Source organism: Squalius cephalus (genome assembly GCF_949319135.1).
Source record: "Squalius cephalus genome assembly, chromosome: 15".
NCBI classification, from domain to species: Eukaryota; Metazoa; Chordata; class Actinopteri; order Cypriniformes; family Leuciscidae; genus Squalius; species Squalius cephalus.
Window position 1 is genome coordinate 9,338,988 of NC_137136.1, and position 22,569 is coordinate 9,361,556.

The 22,569-nt window shown below is 37.4% G+C and overlaps 1 protein-coding gene across 1 annotated transcript in view; it reads left to right on the forward strand.

The window, feature by feature from the left end:
• stt3b (STT3 oligosaccharyltransferase complex catalytic subunit B) overlaps positions 1-20,513 on the forward strand; it is a 48,819-nt gene extending 28,306 nt beyond the window's left edge. The window contains exons 3-16 of the mRNA XM_079894078.1: positions 607-894; positions 1,643-1,708; positions 4,202-4,301; positions 8,708-8,806; positions 8,996-9,142; positions 10,722-10,770; positions 12,505-12,659; positions 14,951-15,162; positions 15,581-15,768; positions 15,860-16,031; positions 16,690-16,863; positions 18,099-18,212; positions 18,365-18,571; positions 19,065-20,513. Coding sequence (XP_079750204.1) covers positions 607-894; positions 1,643-1,708; positions 4,202-4,301; positions 8,708-8,806; positions 8,996-9,142; positions 10,722-10,770; positions 12,505-12,659; positions 14,951-15,162; positions 15,581-15,768; positions 15,860-16,031; positions 16,690-16,863; positions 18,099-18,212; positions 18,365-18,571; positions 19,065-19,145 — 2,052 coding nt within the window. The 3' untranslated portion in view covers positions 19,146-20,513. The remainder of the gene's footprint in view (positions 1-606; positions 895-1,642; positions 1,709-4,201; positions 4,302-8,707; positions 8,807-8,995; positions 9,143-10,721; positions 10,771-12,504; positions 12,660-14,950; positions 15,163-15,580; positions 15,769-15,859; positions 16,032-16,689; positions 16,864-18,098; positions 18,213-18,364; positions 18,572-19,064) is intronic.
• The last annotated feature ends 2,056 nt before the right edge of the window (positions 20,514-22,569 follow it).

A 22,569-nucleotide genomic window follows, 5' to 3' on the forward strand; every position in this document is an offset into this window, starting at 1 on the left:
GGTGTTGGAGCTGTAGGGGGGCTACAGGAGGCAGGGAACAGCATCTGTTGTTGTGTACAGTTCAAGCAGTCGTTATACGGCCTTCAGAGCAGGTTGGTCTGTTCCCAGCACAGTCTGCAGACTCGCTTGTGAGATGAAAAAAAGAGGGTGGGATTGTGGAGGTAAAGCACAGGGTATTTCCTTTCTCGCTGCAGGTTGACTGCTAAATTCAGCTTCAAAAGTGAAAATTGTCATGTTGTTCCAAACCTGTATGACTTTCGATGGAACACAAAAAGATATTTTGAAGAATTGTTTTTATTCATACAATGAAAGAAAATGGGGTACAAAACAACATTGGAGACCATTGACTTTAATTGTATGGACTCCTAGACATTTTTTTCAAAGAATTTTTGGGAGAACTATCTCTTTAAGAGGATTGATTACAAGGCTCCTAAGGGTGTGCTTTGGCTAAGCTTTTCATTATCTCTGTCTTAGGGCCAATCAAATATTTAGGAATGTTTACAGGCTTTCTTACAGATCTTGATTTAATTTATGAATTGCTGCAGGCAAACTTCTTGTTAAGCAATTTCGCATTCGATTGCAACTCTCATATCTCGTCTTTTGCAGGTGTATCCTGGTCTGATGGTGACGGCGGGCTTGATCCACTACATACTGAATCTGCTTCATGTGACTGTGCACATACGTGACGTTTGTGTGTTCCTGGCCCCCGTCTTCAGTGGCCTGACTGCCATCTCCACCTTCCTGTTGACCCGGGAGCTGTGGAACCAGGGTGCCGGCCTGCTGGCAGCGTGTTTCATCGCCATTGTACCCGGCTACATTTCACGCTCTGTGGCCGGCTCATTTGACAACGAGGGCATTGCCATTTTTGCCTTGCAGTTTACCTACTACTTATGGGTTAGTTGGATTTAAATGTAACAATTTGTGTGTGTTTCTCTTTATCTATGTTTGTTTTTTCCTCTTCTTCAAAACTATCAAGTTTAATGATGTGAAATGAATGATAATCATAAGTTGTAAATCGTAATCCGTTCACACGATTGTTAAAGTTCTCTGGTTGAATTCTTTTGACAGTTACATTGGTTCTCAAGTTAACAGCTCACTGGCAGAGAAGATTATCAATGAATAACTTTAAATTTTAGCCTGTTCATAAAACAAACTTGTCATATGACTTCAAAGGACTTGAAATATAGAGCATGAATCACAAGGACTACTTTTATAATGTGTTTATAATGTTTTAAGGTGCCCATTGAGAACTGTTCTAAAATGAATGAATATCCATTTCAGAAACTCTTGCGCTGTCCCACAACAGTCGAAATGATGAATTAACCTTGACAGACATCACATATTTTTTTAGCTGAACGACGAGACAGCTGGAACGGATGCAGTGGCAGCATACTTTGTCTCCTTTGGTGCTTTGCTTTTTCTGTTTCTTTTTTCTTTTTTTTGGCACCCATCCCTTCTCTCTGGAGCTTGCTGTCAGCTGAGACTGCAAGGACTTTGCTGTCAAGCTTGACTTAAACATTGAATTTCCTTGGTCTCTATTTTATCTCTGAGTGTTCCTCATCTTGGCTTTGTTTGAGGTGATGATATCAGACCCTTTGTTTGGGATTAGCAGAATTAACCTAAGTGTGTCCTTTCCACACAGGTGAAATCGGTGAAAACTGGCTCGGTTTTTTGGGCCATTGGCTGCTGCCTCTCTTACTTTTACATGGTGAGTTTTCATTGGACTTTTTACCTTCAGTTGGTATACTGCATTTTATTTCTGTTAATAATACTTGGTAATACCAAAGTAAAATACTCAGACAGCTTTACCTGCCAATGCTTACAGTAAATTACACTACCGTTCAAAAATTTGGTGTCTGTAAGATTTTTATATTGCCAACTGTATTTGTTGGAAAATACAGTAAAAACAGTAATACAGTGAAATATTATTACAATTTAAATAATGGTTTTTATTGTAATGTTTTTATTTATTCCTGTGATGCAAAACTGAATTTTCAGCACCCATTTCCCCAGTCTTCTGCGTAACATGATCCTTCAGAAATCATTCTAATATGCTGATTTGTTGCTCAACATTTATTATTATAATAAACATTCATTATCATTCTTATTAATGTTGAAAACAGTTGTGCTGTGTAAGATTTGTTTCAGGATTCTTTGAGAACAGGATGTATAAAAAGTTCTTTAAAAAAAGTCTTGCTGACCACAAACCTATGAACGGTAGTTTATAGCGTGACAATTGTAGTCCAATTTAGTGATAAATGACTATTCTTTTTGCTGAATCAGTCAGAACGACTCAAATGAGTTACACTTTACTCTGTTTTAGTTTGAGTAAATAAGTTTGCACATTTAGGAATTAACATTTGATTCACTCATTGAACTGTAAGTCATTACTTGGTGTTATCAGTTGAATCATAAACTTCATGAACTTCATGTTCATGAAACATAAATCTGTGCAATTGCTATAAAATAATGTTGCGTAATATAATGTTAAAGAACCGTAATCGTTAAGTGGAATCGTAATCTGAAACAGAATCATTAAATTCTTATGATTCCCATCTGTAGTGTTGGCTGTTCTGGGTCTGGTCGCACATCTCCCTTGCTCTTTTTTTTTTTTTTTTTCAACCCATTAATGTGATGTGTAAAATAAATGAATAAGCAAACACCACCATCCATCATGCCACCCTGGTGGGGGCCATGCGCCAGTCGGTTATGAATATCAGCCATTTCTGAAACTTGAGATTCTTCCCCTGGAGGAAGGCAGCACTCATTAATAATGGAAGCCTACAGCCCTGCCCAGCCCCCAATAATCTCTGGCTTTCCAAATGTGTTTATAAACATAAATGACACCAGTGAAATCTGAGCCATCTGCTCCATCAAGACCTTGGGGTCCAGCACAGTCCAACACGGCCTAGAGGCGCTACCGGGGGCATGAGTTGAGAGAGCCTCTCTTGAGCGGGACATTCTAAGTGACCTAGAAATGTGCAGAGGTTTCAAAGGCTGAGTGTGCTAATGGAGTTTTCTTGTAAATGTGATGTGTAATAGGGGTGAAAGTCAGCAGGGACCTGGACGATATGATATAATAACTTGGTCACGATACATTACGTTTCTTTACCTTTAGTGTGTAGTTGTTGAAAACTGGGATATTGTAGTCTTTTACTCGCTTGTTTCTCTTTCCATTTGCATTACACCGTGACTACAGATGTGAGCGGCACGACGTAACAAAAGACAATAGAAACCATTGTAATCAGTGATTCTGTCTACTCTGGTTGCGGCGTGGTCCACTGACGTGGATTTGCAATGCTCGCTTTGTAGTGCCAGTGTAGACGGCCTCAAGATGTCGCGATGTGACCGTGGTTGTGCCCGGTGTAGACCTGGTTAGATTTTGGTGCTTTCGACCAGTATTTTCTAAACTTGTAATGATTTTAGATTTTGGCCGAAAAGATGAACACTGGTGTTCACGTTCAGTTTTTGTCTTTTGTCAAATGTCTTTTTTAATAGTTTTGTATTTTATTATTTTTATTTATTTTAAATTTAATTTAATATTTTGTCAATGTCATTCATTAATTTTAGTCAGTTTTTCCTCGGACTCTGAACTCTTAACATCGTGTCTACACCGGACGCGACAAGACAATAGAACCCATTATAATCAGTGATGCTGTCTACACCTGGATGCAGTGCAACACAAGTCCCTGACAGAAAACTGATGCCCCAACCTACTTTAAGCGCTCACACTACTTCTGACAAGAAGAACGAATGGATTTGCAACAATCACTCTTTTGACAGCCTCAAGCTTTTGCTTTGCGACAACTGACAAAAATATGTCGTCCATCTTAACAACAGTGTAATTCATAAATTTCAGTCTGAAAAAGAGTAAAGTATTCTGAAATGACAATAAATTGTACACATTGTAAGACTAAACTTTTTTTAGTCTAAAGTTTTTCATGTTTTTCTTATTCTTCATAATGTGAATTAAACTTCATATACTTATGAAAATTAATATACATAACATAAACACCCAATACACCATAAACAATGTTTTTTGTTGTAATGTGACCCCATAAAATATCATTATTAGTATGTTGAAGTATTGGCTACTTATCTAAAAATGTAAATGATTCTTAACGTGAAAACTGATACAATATCGTGAGGTAAAATATTGCAATATTTGGAAGTGTGCAACACGATGTGTTTTGTATTGCAGGTGTCTGCATGGGGAGGATACGTCTTCATCATCAACCTGATTCCCCTCCATGTTTTTGTGCTGCTCCTTATGCAGCGCTTCAGCAGGAGGCTGTACATCGGTGAGTCACCTGTTGTGTGTATGTTTGTGTGAGCGTCTCTGTTTCCTGTATGAAGTACACACTTCATCGCCCACACAATCACGCTGCGTAGTGCTTGTTCTCCCGCACAATAATGAAGCGTGAACCAGCTTTTTCCCACTTGCTTTTTGATTTGGAAATGCAGAGACTCTTGCGCAGTCGTGTTCGCTAAGTGTTCGTCTATCTTCACATTGACAGCTGCATTTAAAGTTGACGTTTAATGACATTTTTTTTCCGCCCACTTTACTTTTTTTCACAACCAATCATAAGCAGCGCTGTTGGGAGGATACATGGATCTTCATGTTGCATAAAAAAACCTTTGGCTCCACATCCTCAGTCTTAAATGACAAAACAACATGCTAACTGTGAATTTGGACCTCTGCTAGCATGAATAAGCTTGCCACTTCTGCAAGGTGAAAAAAAAAGACACCAGTTCTTTTCCTTCAAGAGTCCTTTTTTGTCTTTGACAGATTATGCCAATTTTTAAGTGGATGAATAATTAAAGGTGCAATGTTTTTGTGAGGCTACTGAGCGAGCACTTTGATAAAAGAATGAGGCCTTGTGCCACTGGGCTAATTTTGTTTAAATCTTTATTAGCCTCTCACACTCTGCGCAGATGCCCTGTGCGAAATGCGCTACTGATGGATGCTGGGTATTAGTTCAGTTTGTCTCCGCTCTGGAAAGTTCTTGCACTTGCCGCAGGTCCCACTACACATTTGCCATGGCCCGACTCCATATGAGTATCACTGCCACCTCTCCTAATAGATCATACTGATTAGATTAAGTAGCACTGCTCTCGGTTTATGGGGCCAGTGCTTGAACAAAGAACAGCAGTCATGTTCAGAGATGGATGGAGAATGGTGTAAAACCAGTGGGATCTGGTAATTGCATTTCTGTTTCACCTTGTCTCCTCCTAGAGTGACGTTTGCTAGCTAACAGTTTAAAGACTGTTTAATGTATATTTTGACCTCAAAAATAGCTAGAACTATCTGGAAATCATGTCCGAACTGATTGGCTGGGTGATACTTGACTTTCAAGGGTTTCCAAAGTTGGTGTTCCAGGTTAATAATAACATCAAATCAAAATATTCAGAGTTTTGTTTGAGGCTCTCAGTAATTAGCAAACTAAATTATCGTTCAAAAGTTTGGGGTTGGTAAGATTTTTTTTTAAAATGTTTTTGAAAGAAGTCTCTTATGCTCATCAAGGATGCATTTATTTGATAGAAAATACAAACAAGGCAGTAATATTATGGAATATTATTAGAATTTAAAAGGACAAAAGTAAAATGTAATTTATTCATGTGAAACAATGATACAGTTTTTGTAACATTTATAAATGTCTTTACTTTAACTGTTAATCAAATTAATACATCCTTGCTTAAGTAGGCCTATGTATTTCTTAAAAAAAAATAAAAATACTGACCTGAATTTTTGAACAGTAGTGTAGATATTGACAAGTAGATCTGCTGTACTCCACTTTTTTTTTTTTTTTTTTTTTGTGAGGTAGTCATTACATCAAAATCTGAACCATTTCTTCTGCTAATTTCTCACGCATTTACAGTACAATCATTTAGAGACCCAGGATTTAAAGCTGATGCTATTGCACTGTTGTTTTACATCTTAGATCTAATCAAAATCCTGCATCAAATCATGGTTTTTGTTTTTACATGCAGTCTGACAGTCTCTTCCTGTCTAATTAGGTGTCTAATTTGGCCAGAATAAGTTGTGATGTGGGCTAGACTTTAGTTAGATACTATGGCTCGGTGAGAATTTAGCCACTTTCCCACTGCAGGAAGTAATGCATGTTTCAGAAACTTCAGAAGTAGTCACACATGTCAGAATAGTTTTGAATGTGTATTGACATTATCCAAAGAGATTTTGAGTTGTCAATGTTCCCCGCTCTTTCGATTTGCATGTTGCCTATCCAGGTCTCATCTTAATAATACAAAACCAACAAAGTATTTAAAAGAGTGTCTTCTATCAGTGTCGTTGGTGTTGCTACTATTGTTATGCACAGAAATGACACAAACTAGATTACCTCACCACAGGGTTCCCGTTATAGGTGCCAATGCAAGAGGGAAAAGTCTCCTCTGGTCTGCAGTTCCACTTCCAGGGAACCAGAACTAGATATTCAGAAAGCCCTGTTTAACTCTAGACCCTGAATATTTTGTCACTAGTTAAATCAACCCATTTAATCGCTGCTTTTCACAACCTCCTTTTCAGAGTTTTTTTTCTTTTCTTTTTCTTTCTTTCACAAAACAGCCTGTCAGCTGTCTATGAATAAGGAAGTGTTTGTGTGTCTGGAGGGCTAGGTGTGTATTGTCTCATTAGAGCATCCTATTTTGGAGTGAACATGTTCCAGTTTGGCCCTTAATTGATGCTTCTCAAAGGCTGACAGCTCATACAGTCACTTTTGTCACAAGTGGCTTCAGTTTCCTCTACTGCGCAGCTAATTCGCCATCTCATGTACCCACATTCATACCTGGACCTCTCTTCTGACAGGCTGTCAACACCTGTCTCTCAGGTAGGGGTCCACTTCACGGAGCTGTCAGTCAAGTATCGCACAGGTGACAGACTGTTGCGCTTGCCATTCTTCTCGGAATGTCTGCTCTCCATCACTGGCGTTTCAGTTTTCTCACCGTTTTGTTTTTATCGTGCAGTATTTGTCACTTTGGATAATATGAAGGGACAGGTTGGAAACACAATGACAGCTGGTTTAGAAATGGAGGATAATATGTATATTGTGCACTAAAATAGCTTATTTGTTGATTTTGTGTCTGTTAAACTCTAAATTCTAAGTGGCCTTTTCTTGGTAATGCAAGTAACCGCATTTACAAGACTGTATTGATAAAGGAAAACTGTTTAACGCGTTTACATGACCACGCGCATAGTCTGATTATAAAGCATTATTGGGTTAAGAACATGTAAACACACTCAATGTAAATCCGGGACCATCATGAATGCATTAAATAGCTTCATGTCAGTTAGCAGTCATACTTTTAGCAGGCAAATTTTGGTGGTGCTTTAAAGAGACCTTTTTCATTTATTTTCTTAGTAGACTCTTAGCAATTTGCAAATGGGGAAAAACACACAGGCAGTTAATCATAAGGAACTAACAATATTAAGTGCCTCAATGCAGGATTTGGAGTGTTTGCATCAGGAGAGTGCAAAGTGAATCTTTTTTAAAAAAAACATGGTGAATAAAATATTACACTACTGTTCAAATACTCACCAAAGCTGCATTTATTTGATCAAAAATACAGTAAAAATGGTAATATTGAGTTTTTTACAGTAGTAGAATTAGTATTCCTGTGATCAAAGCTATATTTTCAGCATCATTACTCCAGTCTTCAGTGCCTCATGATCCTTCAGAAATTATTCTAATATGCTGTTTTGCTGCTTGAGAAACGTTTCTTTATCAATGTTGAAACAAGTTGCTGCTTAATATTTTTGTGGAAATTTGTCTACCTGTTTTCATGATTAGTTTAAAAATAAAAAGTTCAAAAGAACAGCATTTTGAAACAGCATTATTTGAAATTGAATTAATATGATTAATTATTATTATTATTATTATTATTATTATTATTATAAATCATTATTAATATATATTTTTTCTGTCACTTTTGATCAATTTAATGCATCCTTGCTGAATAAAAGTGTTAATTTGTTTCCAAAAAAATCTTACTGACTTACGAAGTTTTAAATGGTAGTGTACATTACATTTTATGCATTTAGCAGTTCTGACTTGCAGTCGAGGAACATAATCAATTGGTCACAGTGATGAGGATAGTTTACCCAAAAATGATAAAATACTGTCATTTACTCTGCCTCATGTTGTACTAGACCTGCATGACTTGTATATATGTGGAACAGAAAAGTAGATATTTTGAAGAATTGTGCTGGTCGCTGCAGTTTTGGTAAATTAGGTATTTAAAAGAATGCAAAAGCACAATAAAAGCTGACTGATGCTCTATATTCCAAGTCTTCTGAAGCCATATTATGGCTTTATCTGAGGAACAGACTAAGATTAAAGTCATAACTTTTTCAAGTCTTCAGAAAACTTGGAAATAGTTTTATAGACCATATTCAAGGTACTTTTATGGTGCTTTTGTGTCGTGTTTTTTTTTTTTTTAGTTAGTCCCTGTTCATTGTAATTGCATGGAAGACTTCGACTGGTACATTTTCTTCAGAATTACTCCTTTTGTGTTCCACTGAAAAGAGTAAGTCCTACGGGGTTGGAATGTAAGTCAATATTGACCGAATTTTCATTTTTAGATGACCCATCCTTTTATGTTCTCATATAAGAAAAGTCTTTTGTCTTTTTTTTTTTTTTGAGATGCAATGACCATCTAGGGCTATTCTCACTTTCTTTGTTTCTTTTTATCTCAGCCTACAGCACCTTTTATATAGTGGGGTTGGTGCTGTCCATGCAGATCCCCTTCGTAGGCTTCCAGCCCATCAGGACGAGTGAACACATGGCTGCTGCAGGTAAGACCGGTTTGCCTCCATTCTTCATTAACTGTTGCTCATTTACACTGATTTAAAAGCAGCACTCTCAACTCAAATCCATAAAGCCATGAGGGCAATCATTTACATCACATCCAATCAGCAGCAGTACTTCATGACCGTGTGTGAGAGAGCAGAGTAAATGGGCTAATGGGTCATTTGCGTTTGCAGGTGTATTTGCTTTACTTCAGGCTTACGCCTTTCTGCAGTATCTGAAGGACAGACTCACCAGACAGGAGTTCCAGACACTGTTCTTTCTGGGTGTTTCTATGGCTGCAGGGGCAGTTTTCCTTACTGTTATTTACCTGACTTACACAGGTGAGTGCAAAAGGACAACAGCTGCATTTAATTTGAACAATTTAAAATCTTTGAATAAAAATTGCATTTTGAACTAACTTTCAAACCGAACTTTGACCACAAATGTGACTTTTTTTTTCCCTGCCAAAAAGTCAGACTTAAAATAGGTATTTGCTTGGATATCAGTTAGGGGAGAGTGGGGTAAACTGTACATCCTTTTGGGCAAGGAGAAGTGATAGGTAAAAATTAATATTCTAATTTCAGATGATAGCAAACATCCTGAAATATAAGAAATCAACTATTACATACAAACATGAAGAAAAAAAAAGATAGCCTTAGTTACCCACTCAAACTTTTTTGAAGGGTCTTGTAATTCGGAAATGTGAACGACTTATACTTTTGTATAAGTTTTGGGGTTGTTAGTATTTTTTATAATCTTAGTTGTACGAGTTGCAAGATTATTCTCACCAAAGCTGCATTTATTTGATGAAAATACAGGAAAAGAAGTAATATTAGGAAATATATGATAATAGAAAAGTTATTTTAAATTATAACATGTTAAAATGGTTTTTTTTTTTCTATGATGCTAAATTTTTAGCAGCCATTACTCCAGTCTTCAGTGTCACATGATCATTCAGAAGTCTTTCTTATATGCTGCTTTGTTGCTCAAAGAATATTTCTTATTATTATCAATGTTGAAAACAGATGTATTATCAATTTTGTAAACTGATTATGATGAGGCCTATATAAATATTTGGTTACATGTTAAAAATTATGCCTTTTTTGATGGGTCTGGCACAGATTTATCCACTGACATATCTTACCCCTCTCTCTATTGAAAGGTCACAACTGTCACAGGAAGATTTGTTTTTTTTTAATGCCCCTCTATTTTGCAAGATTGTCAGTAAATAGATTGCACCATAATAAATTGTCGCCCTGCGTGACTGATTTGCAGTATAAAAAGCCGTTTTTTTTCAGTGTATTATTAAAAAGGTCCAATGCTGTTTGCTTGTCAAGTAGAGGACACAACGCTGATGGACTATGAAACACTTTTTTTATTTTTCAACACATCACCCTTGATGGCATTGAGATGGCAAACTCTTTTATATTCTGTCCTTGTCTAAATCATCCAAACCAAACAGCTTTCAGTGAGGGAAGGAAAAAGAAAAAACATCCACGTCATTGCATCCAATTCTCTGCCTTCTCACCTGAGTACGGCGTGACTTCATGACCTCAGCCTCTTAACACCACACCTCTGCCGGCATATATGAAGTCAGGGTGATTTGCTTGTATTCCCGTCGTACCGGAGGCTTTCATTAATCTTTCTGCTGCAGGGCCTCGTCTGCAGAAGGCCTCTGAGATCTCATTAAGCACTTCCCTCCGCTCGCCACACTGCTTTTCAAACCGAGCGCAGTCTCGCGGTGCAGATTAATTGAAAATGTTGCTGGCTGTATGTGTGGTATTAAGGTTCACTGGACGTAGTCCAAGCTCATCAGTGCCTCAGAAGCTGCTTGAAAGTGCTCTTGAGTCAGTAATGGTCGGGTGGTTTGCGTGTGCCTGTTATCGTTTAATCACTCTGTTGTGTTCTTGTGCTTTTCAGGGTACATTGCTCCTTGGAGTGGGCGTTTTTACTCTCTCTGGGACACAGGGTAAGAATGCTGAATAGTTTACATCGCATACACTTTTTTTTTTTTTTTTTTTTTTTTTTTTTGGTGCTCGTCGTACAAGTGAGTTGCTAATAGCTCTTTAGCACACCCTGTTAAATGGCTTAACAACAAAAAAGCTGATTTTGTCACAGGCTCAAGCATGTAGCGTGATTTATATCTGTAAGCAGGTTCTTAGACCGACTTGAATTATGTCTGGATAGCTGCATTCAGTTGATATTCATTCACACCACCAATGAAACCCCGCTGCTAGTGCACAAGCATGTGGTACTTTGCTGTTATGACTAATTGTTATTGTAATAACATTTTTGGGAGGGATTAATCGAATTTAGTTTAATCTCACAAATTTTAAAGACCCCCAGTGGTGAAAATCAAGTTTTTAATGTTTATATGTCTATGTGGTGTTTCAAATATGCTTTAAGACAAACCTTGTGCAAATTCATCAGTCAAAACCATTGCTGAGTATTTTCTCCTTAAAACTGCAGCGAACCAAAGACCGTATCAAAAACGCAGTTTGAAATCTGCCTTGTTCTCTTCCACATCACAAATATGTTGTTTAAATATGTCATTTTGGTGATCAAAGATGAGTTTTAAGGGATACGATTATTGACTACAGGGGGACTTTAAGAAATGTCTGGGTCATATTTCACCCCAGAATCATAAAATAAATCACAATTTTTGATTTAATAGTTTGGTTGAATCTCACTATTTAGTATGGTGAAAGTTGCTTCTGTGACATAAAACTTTTCAGGACTTAATTTGTGTATCACCACAAACAGAAGTGAAAAAGATCATACAGCTGTGAACCAGACTGCTTGAAACACGCTCAATAGGACAGGTTGTCGTTGCTGATAGGCCTATATCGTAATCTTGGTTATTTATTCAATTATTTTGGCACCCCTGCCGATATGGCAATGTTTGTAGCTTTTTACTTCGCAGCCACAAAAACCATTTGCTTTTTGCCGGCTGCTTTTTGTTCTTTGCCCTCAGTGAAACGTCGCCCATCATAAATTCATAAATGTGTAACTCCCTTAATGCAGCAGCTCTGCAGGGAGACCCACAGTCCTGTCGAGCTCTCGCAGTGCGCAGTCAGCCATCTGCGTTTCTGTCAGCACCTATACGGAAGGTCAGGTCGTCAGATAATGATCACTAGAACACTGAGTCACCAAAATTGAGCGTAGTAATGCAGCAAAATTGAGAGGAAGAACAGCAGCGCAACTCCACAACAAGCAGACCCGTTTTAACACAAACTGGGTGGTTTTCGCTTGCCCAAAAGTATTGACATTGTTTCTCTTACTGGGTTCGGTTTCATTTCTTTTTATAATGCAAACTTTAGTCCTTAGAGCGTGAAACTTTTTGTTTGCTGTTGAAGATGCTTTTTGCTGACCTAAAGTTGGCTGTTTTGAAATGGATTTTGTGGACGCTTTGCTCTCGAAACCGACACAACCCAATGGAGCTCTTTTCTGAAACATTCCTGAGATGGGTTTTAAAGTCAATATGAAATTAAAATTGAATTTATGGTGTGTGACTGTCTTTGTACTCTTTCATTTTTGTTCTTCCTCTAAAACGACTTTTTGTCTGACGTCACCTGGGTTGTGCCAGCTTAGTTCATGATAACCAAGAGCCAAACAGCTATTTTGGTGTTAATGTGAGTTTCATTTGCAACATTTTTACATACAGTGGTAAGTTAACAAAGCCCTCCCTGCTTGTTATCCTCAGATATGCAAAGATCCACATCCCCATCATTGCATCGGTGTCAGAGCACCAGCCCACCACCTGGGTCTCCTTCTTCTTTGACCTGCACATCCTGGTCTGCACCTTCCCAGCAGGCCTCTGGTTCTGCATCAAGAACATCAATGATGAGCGAGTCTTTGGTGAGACCATGTGCCTGTATTCAGTTCGATTCATATTGATTTGTATAGCGCTTTTCACAAAGCAGAAAATGCATGTCTGTTACCTTCTCAACTCAGACGTGTTGGCTTTCTTGTTGCTTTTTTATTTATCAGTGTATGTCTTGACAGATTGACCGTTGACGTAACAATTATTTATTTATGTAATACATATTTAATTTATTTAACATGAGTTAAAACCTGTAAGGGGTAATTAAATGTAACAAATCATGTAAAAAAAGAAAAACGTGAAGGAAAGCAAAACTGTAATATTTTCTCAAACTTTGATAATTGCCTTAATCTTTTAAACAACTGAAAAGATAGTGATCAAACTACATTTTATAAAAATTAACCTGTCAAGTTCATAATAAATATTACATCAGCAAATTAGTCAAATTGGACGACTACAGGGACTCATCTCAGGCTCACTCATTTAACAGTCCATCTATTGCCAAAATTATGAAAAAAAAAAGATCAGTCAAAATATTGCAAATATTCAAATCAGAATGTGTAGTTTGGGCATAAAAATGTAAGTCAAAATCAGCACGTTGAACCATGTTCATTCTCATAATGTTTATTCTCTTTAACATGCAGTGTGAAGTATTTCACTCAGTTCCCTGATCATTCTGATTCAATTTCCAGTAGCACCTAACTGCAGTACACGAGTTCCAGGGGGCGGAGTTGGATCCAGATCTAAGGGGTGGAGATTGGTAGGTTTAGGGGTGGGTTTAGGGATCAGGGGGTGGAGATGGGTAGGTTTAGGGGTGGGTTTAGGGATCAGGGGGTGGAGATGGGTAGGTTTAGGTATATGTAAGGTGGGAGGAGTTGGATCTGGATCTAACTCCTCCCCCTGGATGTCATGTTCTGCAGTGAGGACCATCTCTCAATTTCAGCGAGTGAAGAACAAATTAATTTCCTTTCCTCACCTGCGTTATGTATTAGGTATGGTATCGTCTCTGATAGACAGCATGTTGAAGCCGCTCAGGCCGCCATTTTCTCCCTCTTCTCGGGAAGCGATGACAGTCAAAACATCCAGTAGTGTGTGCACTTCCTGAACCTCTGCTTTTTGGAAAAACTACCGTGTATTGTGCACGTTATTTTTTTTGACAGACATCTATGTCGTGATATTAAAATGATGTGGTTTTGAAAACATGTATTGAAAGGTAATAATTATTTCTTAGCCGGCAAGTATTCAGTGAAGTGATTGATGCCCATGAGTGTATTTTTTTAAGTTCTCATTTTCCAACCGACAGCCAGCCTAAGTTTTTGACGGACATGCTAACGTGCATAAGCGGTGAACTATGTTTGATATTTTGGTAATTATTTGATTGACTTTTGAAAATTAAGTTCAAAGGTGTGGTTTTGATGCACAAAGTTGTTTTTATTTTTTCAATGCAGATCCTATGGTAAATAATAGTTAAAATTCATATTAAAACCTTTCCATTATTACCTTTTAGCATATGTATATACATGTGTCTGTGTGTATGTATATATATATATATATATATATATATATATATATATATATATATATATATATATATATATACACGTATGTTAACATATATATATATATATATATATATATATATATATATATATATATATATATATATATATATATATATATATATACACATAACATAATGTATGTAACATACATATATATATGTATGTTAACAAAATATCAATCCACACAAGCATTTTACAAATATTATTATACGACTGAATTTCTCCCACTAACCTTGGAATCATTTTAAGCCTTCGTTTATAAAAGTCCTCCTAAAATAATTGAATAAAGAATATCAAATGAAATGCTATTTCCACTGTCTTTTCTGTAAGAAGAAAGAAAAAAAAATACATTTTGAGTCTCCAGAAGTGCGACTAAACATCCTTGAGTTCATATCTCTCAGCAGGCTGTTTATTCTGAACAATATTAAGTTGTGGTGATTGTATCCTGTTTGTGCACTCACTGCTATTTTGATGTCTGCTATGAGCATTTCAATATGTGGAGACGCTTGGGAACAGAATGCATTGAATTAGTCTCAGTCCCCAGAAGAGTTTGTTATTTTTATTGGCTGTCATGGAGTTACTGAAGTCTTTCACTAGAACAAACAAGGGAACTTGAACAGACAACATGTTGCTACATGTTCAAAGGCCCACTTCTGTGTTTTTCGATTTCTCTGGAGTTATCCAGTACAGAACTATAAACACTACACTGCAGTGCTACATTGTCTTCTGGAAGCATAACTGATGTTTTCTCCATCGCCCCCTAGTGGCTCTATATGCCATCAGCGCAGTGTACTTTGCTGGTGTGATGGTGCGTCTGATGCTGACACTCACCCCGGTGGTGTGCATGCTGTCAGCCATCGCCTTCTCCAGTGTGTTTGAGCACTACCTGGGCGATGATATGAAGCGCGAGAACCCGCCGGCTGAGGACAGCAGTGATGAGGACGACAAGAGGAATCAGGGGAACCTCTATGATAAGGTGAGTGAAGGGTCAAAGGTCAGGCCAAGGACCCCTTGGTGGATAAAGTGTCGCAGTTTTTAAGTCTGCCTTACAAAAACGTGCATGGTACCAAATTAATGAATTTAAATAATATATATATAATAATATTATTATTATTATTATTATTATTATTATTATTATTGTTGTCATTCATTCATTTAAATATTAATAAAAATGATCATTGTCATTTAATAATGATGATTATGATTATTATTATAACAACTGTGATTACTTCTTGACAATAGTTTGAGATCAAACACCAGACCCCTGCTGAAGACACTTAGTTGGTTTATAGGAAATGGTTTGTTGTTACTGAGAACAGAATGGTGATTGGTGGGTAGTTTGTTTGTAGCTCATCTGTATTTTGTCTGATTGGTGTGTCCATGTGCATTTGCAGGCCGGCAAAGTCCGAAAGCACGTGTCGGAGCAGGACCGGCCAGAAGAGGGTTTGGGCCCCAACATCAAAAGCATCGTTACCATGTTAATGCTGATGCTCTTGATGATGTTTGCGGTGCACTGCACGTGGGTCACCAGCAACGCCTACTCCAGTCCCAGTGTAGTGCTGGCATCGTACAACCATGACGGGTAAGAGCACCTTCATGTAGCCTATTTCTTGTTTAAAAGAAGGAATATTGGAGTTATTGATTTTTCCTCATTCATTTATAATGACCTCCAGATCACGCAACATTCTGGATGATTTCCGTGAAGCGTATTACTGGCTCAGGCAAAATACAGATGAACACGCTCGAGTCATGTCCTGGTGGGACTACGGATATCAGATAGCCGGGATGGCCAACCGCACCACGCTGGTGGACAACAACACGTGGAATAACAGCCACATAGCACTGGTGAGGACAGACATTACAATGGGGTCTGATTTGCTATCATTTAAAGGGATATTTCACCGCTGGAAAGATGAATGTGCATTTAAATTTGGGTAATTTATGTAGTAGAAATGTGAAATTATTTTAGAAGTTGGTGCCTTCTAGACTGAGAAAAGCTAGAAAATGTATTTTTGTCTCATGTGGATGAAAGACAACAACTCCCAGAATGCACTTGCTTCGCTAGTATCGGAAGAAATGATACAACTAGGCTACTCGAAACTGAAAAGACGGTATCGTGAGATCCCACCCTCTGTGGGCGGGTTGAAAACATGCAGAACCAGCTCCGACTACTGGCAGTAGTCTCTAGCCTCTGGCCAAAAAAGCCTCCGATGACGCTAAATGATGATTTTTGCGTCATCTGAGGTTTTTTTCCAGACACACAATACAGAAATCTCTCATCTCAGGGGGACATGAGGGAGGGACGCACGGTCATTTGAAAATACTAACGGGTTTCTACTGATACAAAGCTTAATGCTAATCAGTGAAGTATCTCTTTAAGAATAAATGTAGACTTTTTTTAACAAGAAGAAATGAACTGCTTTTGACATGGTATCAGTGCTTTGTCTCAGTAGTATCTTGAGGACACTGAAAGATCGCCATCAATATTCTGTTCCTTCTGCAGGTCGGTAAAGCCATGTCCTCCAATGAGAGTGCAGCCTATGAGATAATGAAGTCCTTGGATGTGGATTACGTTCTGATCATCTTTGGGGGAGTGATTGGATACTCGGGCGACGACATTAACAAGTTCCTGTGGATGGTGCGCATCGCTGAGGGGGAGCATCCTAAAGATATCCGGGTCAGTGTCAATGTCAATCCTGGCCTTTGTATGTCCAGTTTGCTATATTTTTGTAATCATTATAGATTAAGGATGGGCAATTATAAAAAAAAAAAAAAATATATATATATATATATATATATATAATATATATATTTTTTTTTTTACAATTTATAATTTTCTTTTAGTATTAGTTGTTTTATTTCATTATTAAATATTAGAGATGGGCAGGGTTGTTTTCTAGTTGTTTGAAGAGAAAAAACAATAATGAAGTTTTTTTTTTACAATTATTTTATTAGATCTATTTATCTAGACAGATTAATGAAGGGCAATTAAAATGTTCTTTTAATTAATTTTTTATTAACAATTTATAATTTTCTTTTAGTATATTGTTTTTGTTTTTACTTTATTTATTTCCCTTTGTTGCTCAGAATAGTGTTTCTGTAAAGGTAAGGGAACTAACTGTTGTATTGTATACAAAAGGGTCTGCTCACATGACATCGTTTTCAACTAAGACTGGAAAACTTGTGCATTTTTGCTGTTCATTTAAATGATAACAGCGTTTTGGGGACCTGAAAATGCAAGTTTTTGAAAACAATACCATTATCGCCTGTGAAAAATATGAATTTGTGAAAATGCATGTTGTTCAGTCCATAGGTGACATCGCCAACTACTGGCCTCATAGCATAATACAGCCTTTTTAATCGTTTTCGTGTATCCATGTGAACGTTGACGACGTTGTCATCTGTATGTGAAAAACTTTCCGGTTTTAGTACATTGTCGTTGTGTAATCGTACCCTAATTCAGTCCAGTTAAAAGACCAGAGGTTATATTGAAAATAGAAATTTTTTTTATATTTTTAGGTGTTTTATTATCATTTTTTTACCTGAATTTTTGCCGTGAAAATGGTATGGCATTGAAAACAAACACCAGTGTTTTTGCAGGAGTGCTGTAGAGCGAATGAGCTTCTCTGACAGGATTTGATCATGCTGATGGTGTGCTGTGCTTCAGCATGCCGTTAGACTGTCACGGAAACTCTCTCTGAGATGTTGCGTCTCTAAATGAATCCTCTAACGCTCCGCCACTACAGAAATTAATAAAGCTTTATGTAACATTCACTGTCTTTTACAATACATTTCAAGACAGTTACTGTTTCAGGGCTTTCAGGTCACCCACAGTGAGAAATGTATATTATACATAATTCACATGTTTCGGATATTTGCTGTTTTTTGAGGTGTCTTTTTGTTCTTTTGTAGGAAAGTGATTACTTCACACCGCAGGGAGAGTTTCGAGTGGATAAGGCCGGCTCTCCCACCCTGCTCAACTGCCTGATGTACAAGATGTCTTACTACCGCTTTGGGGAAATGCAAGTGAGTGCTTCTTCCTTTTAATTCAGGTGGTCTATACATTTAATTGTGTTGCAACAACAATGGCTGATCCTTTAGCTATCACCATTGTGCCCTTCTGATAGTGTAGTAATGTGTATATAAATAAAAACTAACAGCAAACGCCTCTCCCGCAGCTGGACTTCCGCACACCCCCTGGATTTGACCGGACACGGAACGCTGAGATCGGCAACAAGGACATCCGTCTGAAACACTTGGAGGAGGCGTTTACCTCTGAGCACTGGCTGGTGCGCATCTACAGGGTGAAGAAGCAAGAGAACCGACAGGCTCTGGACCACAAGCTCCGCAACATCGCAGCCAAGCAGAAGTACACCTCAAAAAAGGTTCTTCCCTCTAGATTCCATTAGAACAGCATCATTATTTAATGATGTGTGACTGTGTAACTTGAGTTTTCAATACTTAATAGAATTATAGCTTAATAGGGGCATTTTCAGGACATGCAAATTAGAGGTTCTGACAAAATATTAATTGCTTTGGTTTATTTAAAAATATAAAATAATTTGAATGTGAGTCAATGTCGTTTTTTTTTTTGTTATTGGATGAATCGGCGTTTGTGAATAAATCTTTAAAATGAATGATTCAATGACAAACTTTTTGAAACACTCATTTGTCGCCACCTCTTGGCGGAATGACAAATTTTTTTTTTTTTTGGGTGAACTATCCCTTTAAGGTCTACCATGTCCATGTAGCCTTTTAAATAATACTACTTAATAAATGTAATTAATAAAATGAATTGTTATAATAATAGCTATACAATTGCCTGTTATGATCGGTTATTTCAAATGTAATTAACTTGTTTCTTTTCATGGTCCACAGACAGCCAAAAGGAAGAGGGGATACATCAAAAACAAGTTGGCTCTGAAAAAAGGCAAGAAACTGAACAAGAAGTCTGTTTAGCTATTGAATGAAAACGTTGAGAATGGAAAAAAGAGGAAAACAAAAGACAAGGAAAAGTGCAACTAGTAAGTAATCCACCAATCAAAAAGAAGAACAAACATGTTGTCTGGCGCCGCCCACCTGAGAACGTTTGATTGGAGGCTGTTGGTCCTGCGATTGCCATGATGATGTGGAGGTTCCATGAGCGGTTGGAGGATGGGGATCTGCACCGTAGTTTTAATCTGACAACTCTGGACTTAATTTGTTCTTGTTCTTTTTTTTGTTTTTTCTTTTGTACTTGAATATGCTGGTGAAGCGAGAAGCGCTGCCCATGTCTCAAACAGCAGGCACTTTTTTTTGTGGTACAGTTTAATATAATACAACCGAATGCTAAAACAACCAACAAATATTAATTCATTAAGCTCAGTGAACCTTGGAGCACCAAAGAGATTTTTTTTTTTTTTGTCTTGTCAGAGCCTGTAATAAATTGTTACCTTTTGATTATAAAAATAAAATCTGAGGAATCTGGAGCCGTCTGCTGTGCGACAGCCCCTAAAATGCTCTCTTGGTTTTAACTGTTATCTGACAAACCCGGTTTCTATGTGACACAATGCAGTGGGCTCTTTGTGGCTCTGAATTCGAGTCTTTCTTTCTTTTTTTTCGAAGGCAGACACTGCAAAGGACTCGATTATTAGTAATGTTTAACTGTTGTGGTGATTTTTGAATATAATTTTGTTTGTTACATAATTTTGAATGTTTTTGGTTTGTTTTTCTATTTGGTTGAAAGATTTTATGCAATAATTCTAAATTCAAATGAAGAAGAATCCGCTTTTATTTCCTTTATTGCTCATGTGTTTTGTCCAGAGGGGGCGCTGTGGCTTGGCATCTCCTGCACACACATTTGCGAAGATCAGATGTTTTTCTTGGGCCAATTAGAAATCAAAAATGTTCCCCCTCTTCCTAAACAACTGTCTGCCAGGACAAAGAGTGAATTGAATTAGCTGTAGGTTTATTAAAATGCTGCATTACTAGCCTGAATGCACTTTGTCTTAGTTCACCTTAATGTGGATCCACTACTGAGTAGCATGCAGGTGGAGAAGTGCGTATTTTTAGTGTGAATATTCCCATTTTCTTTTTCTTTTTTTTTTTACGTTGAAAGGGTGCTTCCTACAACATCCAATGGGTTTTCTTTTTTTCTTCTTTTTTTGGGGCTGCCATTTAAACTTTTCCCCTCTTTGTTTTCTGCCTTCCTGGTTTTCAACCCTACGTGTATTGCTTTTGCTTCATCTGTTTTCTTTTTGTAAGATAATTAGAAGGAAAATTGTTTTTTCCCCTCTTCTCCACAACATCTCCATATTATTCTTCTCAGAGGGCTCTGAATCTTAGGAGAAGGTATTTATTAATAAGAATGAATTTGAAGTTGAGAAGAGGAAACTTTTCATCATGAAATGCAAAAACTGTATTTGTTTTCTTTTTCAAGTGAAATTTTATTCCATAAATTGTAAAATAAAGTTAAAAAAAAATAATTAAAAAGAGCGAGAGAAAGGCAAAGACGCTGTTTGTGAGAATGAGTTTATGCCATTTGTGATTAAAAGAATTAATGAAAGAATCTGCCTTATTCATGTCTGCTTTCAAGAAATGTTTTCCGTTTTGTTTGTAGTCTAAATACTATTTCTGTTAAAAGTAAAAAAAAAAGTGCTCCTATTATGCTTTTTTTAAATATAAGTTCCCTAATAATGTTTTGCTGGTCACCTACAATAGGTTTTCACCTACAACACTTTCATAATATACACTGCAGCATCACCTCTTTTCTCACAGTGTCTGAAATGGTTCGATAAAGGATCCAGTCTCTCTAAACTCCTCCTTTCCAAGAGCTTCCTCTGCTCTGATTGGTCAGACGGCCCAGTCTGTTGTGATTGGTCTACCGCTTACAGTGCGTGTCAGAAACAAAACATCCATTAGCATATCTGAATTTCAGCTACCTCAGCACTTGTATACACAATGGCTGCACCTGAAATCACATACTCTCTTGAGTAGGAACTTATTTTGAACAATTACTTCACGACCATTAAAAAAGTATGTTCTATATAGTATGAATGTAATCAGGAAGTACTACAATTGCCATGCTGTCATTATCATGTGACCTACCAGCGTCAGTTGTGTCGTTTCACTGCTAATCTTCTCCCGTGGCCTCATGGGATTGTAAAGTGTCCATCGTATGCACACTTCAGAATCTTGCTGGTAGTAGTAAGTCATCCGGGTACTTTTTGCCTATTCTTTTATGAGTACTGTGAATTTGGACATTGTCACATACTGTTTTTCACCTACTGTGTAGTAAGGAAGTATGTCATTTTGTCAGGGATACAAGCATCTGCAACAACACAAATCATTCTGCATATACATTCCTCTCCTCATCCTTTTGAAGTGCATGCAGAGTAGGTTTACTTTCACAGCTCAGAAAAGAGTGTCTTCTCAACACACCAAACTCTCAGGCCTCAGCTACAACTACAGTGTTTGTTTGAGTGTCAAATTAACACTCAAGATGATGATTGCGGGCAGCCAATGAAGACCATAGGCTGCCATTATGCAAATTTGTTCAAAAGTGGGTTTGTGCAGGAATTAAGACGAGAATTACTGACGACTCATTTTTTTCTTTTGGGAGACAATAACTCAATATGTCTTGCACTTTAATGTTGGAAACTTTGTAGACCGTTTACATTCATAAACAACTAGATCACACACCACTTGAAAGGTAATAACCGAAAAAGCATTATAGGACCAATTTTAAAAAACTGCTCAAGTCCTTCTGTCCTGCATTGGTGCTGCTCTACAAGTGTCCACTAGGTGGCAGCTCTAGCACATCACACCAAGGAGGTGGTCAAGTATCCGCCGCCTTCAGGACAACTTATGCGAATCACATGAGCTGTACATGTCATGTGACTATCACTCTGGAAAATTGCGTCATTATAGCAGTCTCAAGCGAATATGTTCATCCAGGAACGGAAAAAAATGCCTATTTCATGATTTTAAGTTGACGACACTAACTAGGCAAACCGTAAACCTTTGCATCGTCTTTGTTTACCCCGTTGATTTCTCTTTCAGATGTAGCTGAGATAACGTTGAATTGGTTTTCATATGAAATCTTAATATATGAACTCTACTTTAATAACATTTTCTACCAGTTTTTATATTCCTGATGTGTAAATATGTCGGTTACATAGCTATTTAAATGTCTAGCTGGCTGTTGGCCTTTGCTTACTATCTAGTATCTACACATCTGAAGTGTGTACACTTAACTTTGTCAGAAGTTTCTTTATTTGAAACAGTGTTTGGGGAATGTCATCTCATCTCTGAGGTTTACAGTAGAATCACTGTACTGCGTTGAATCTGTGCTAATGGAGTGTTTTGATCAAAACTCAATGCCCTCTTATGTTCACTTGCACAG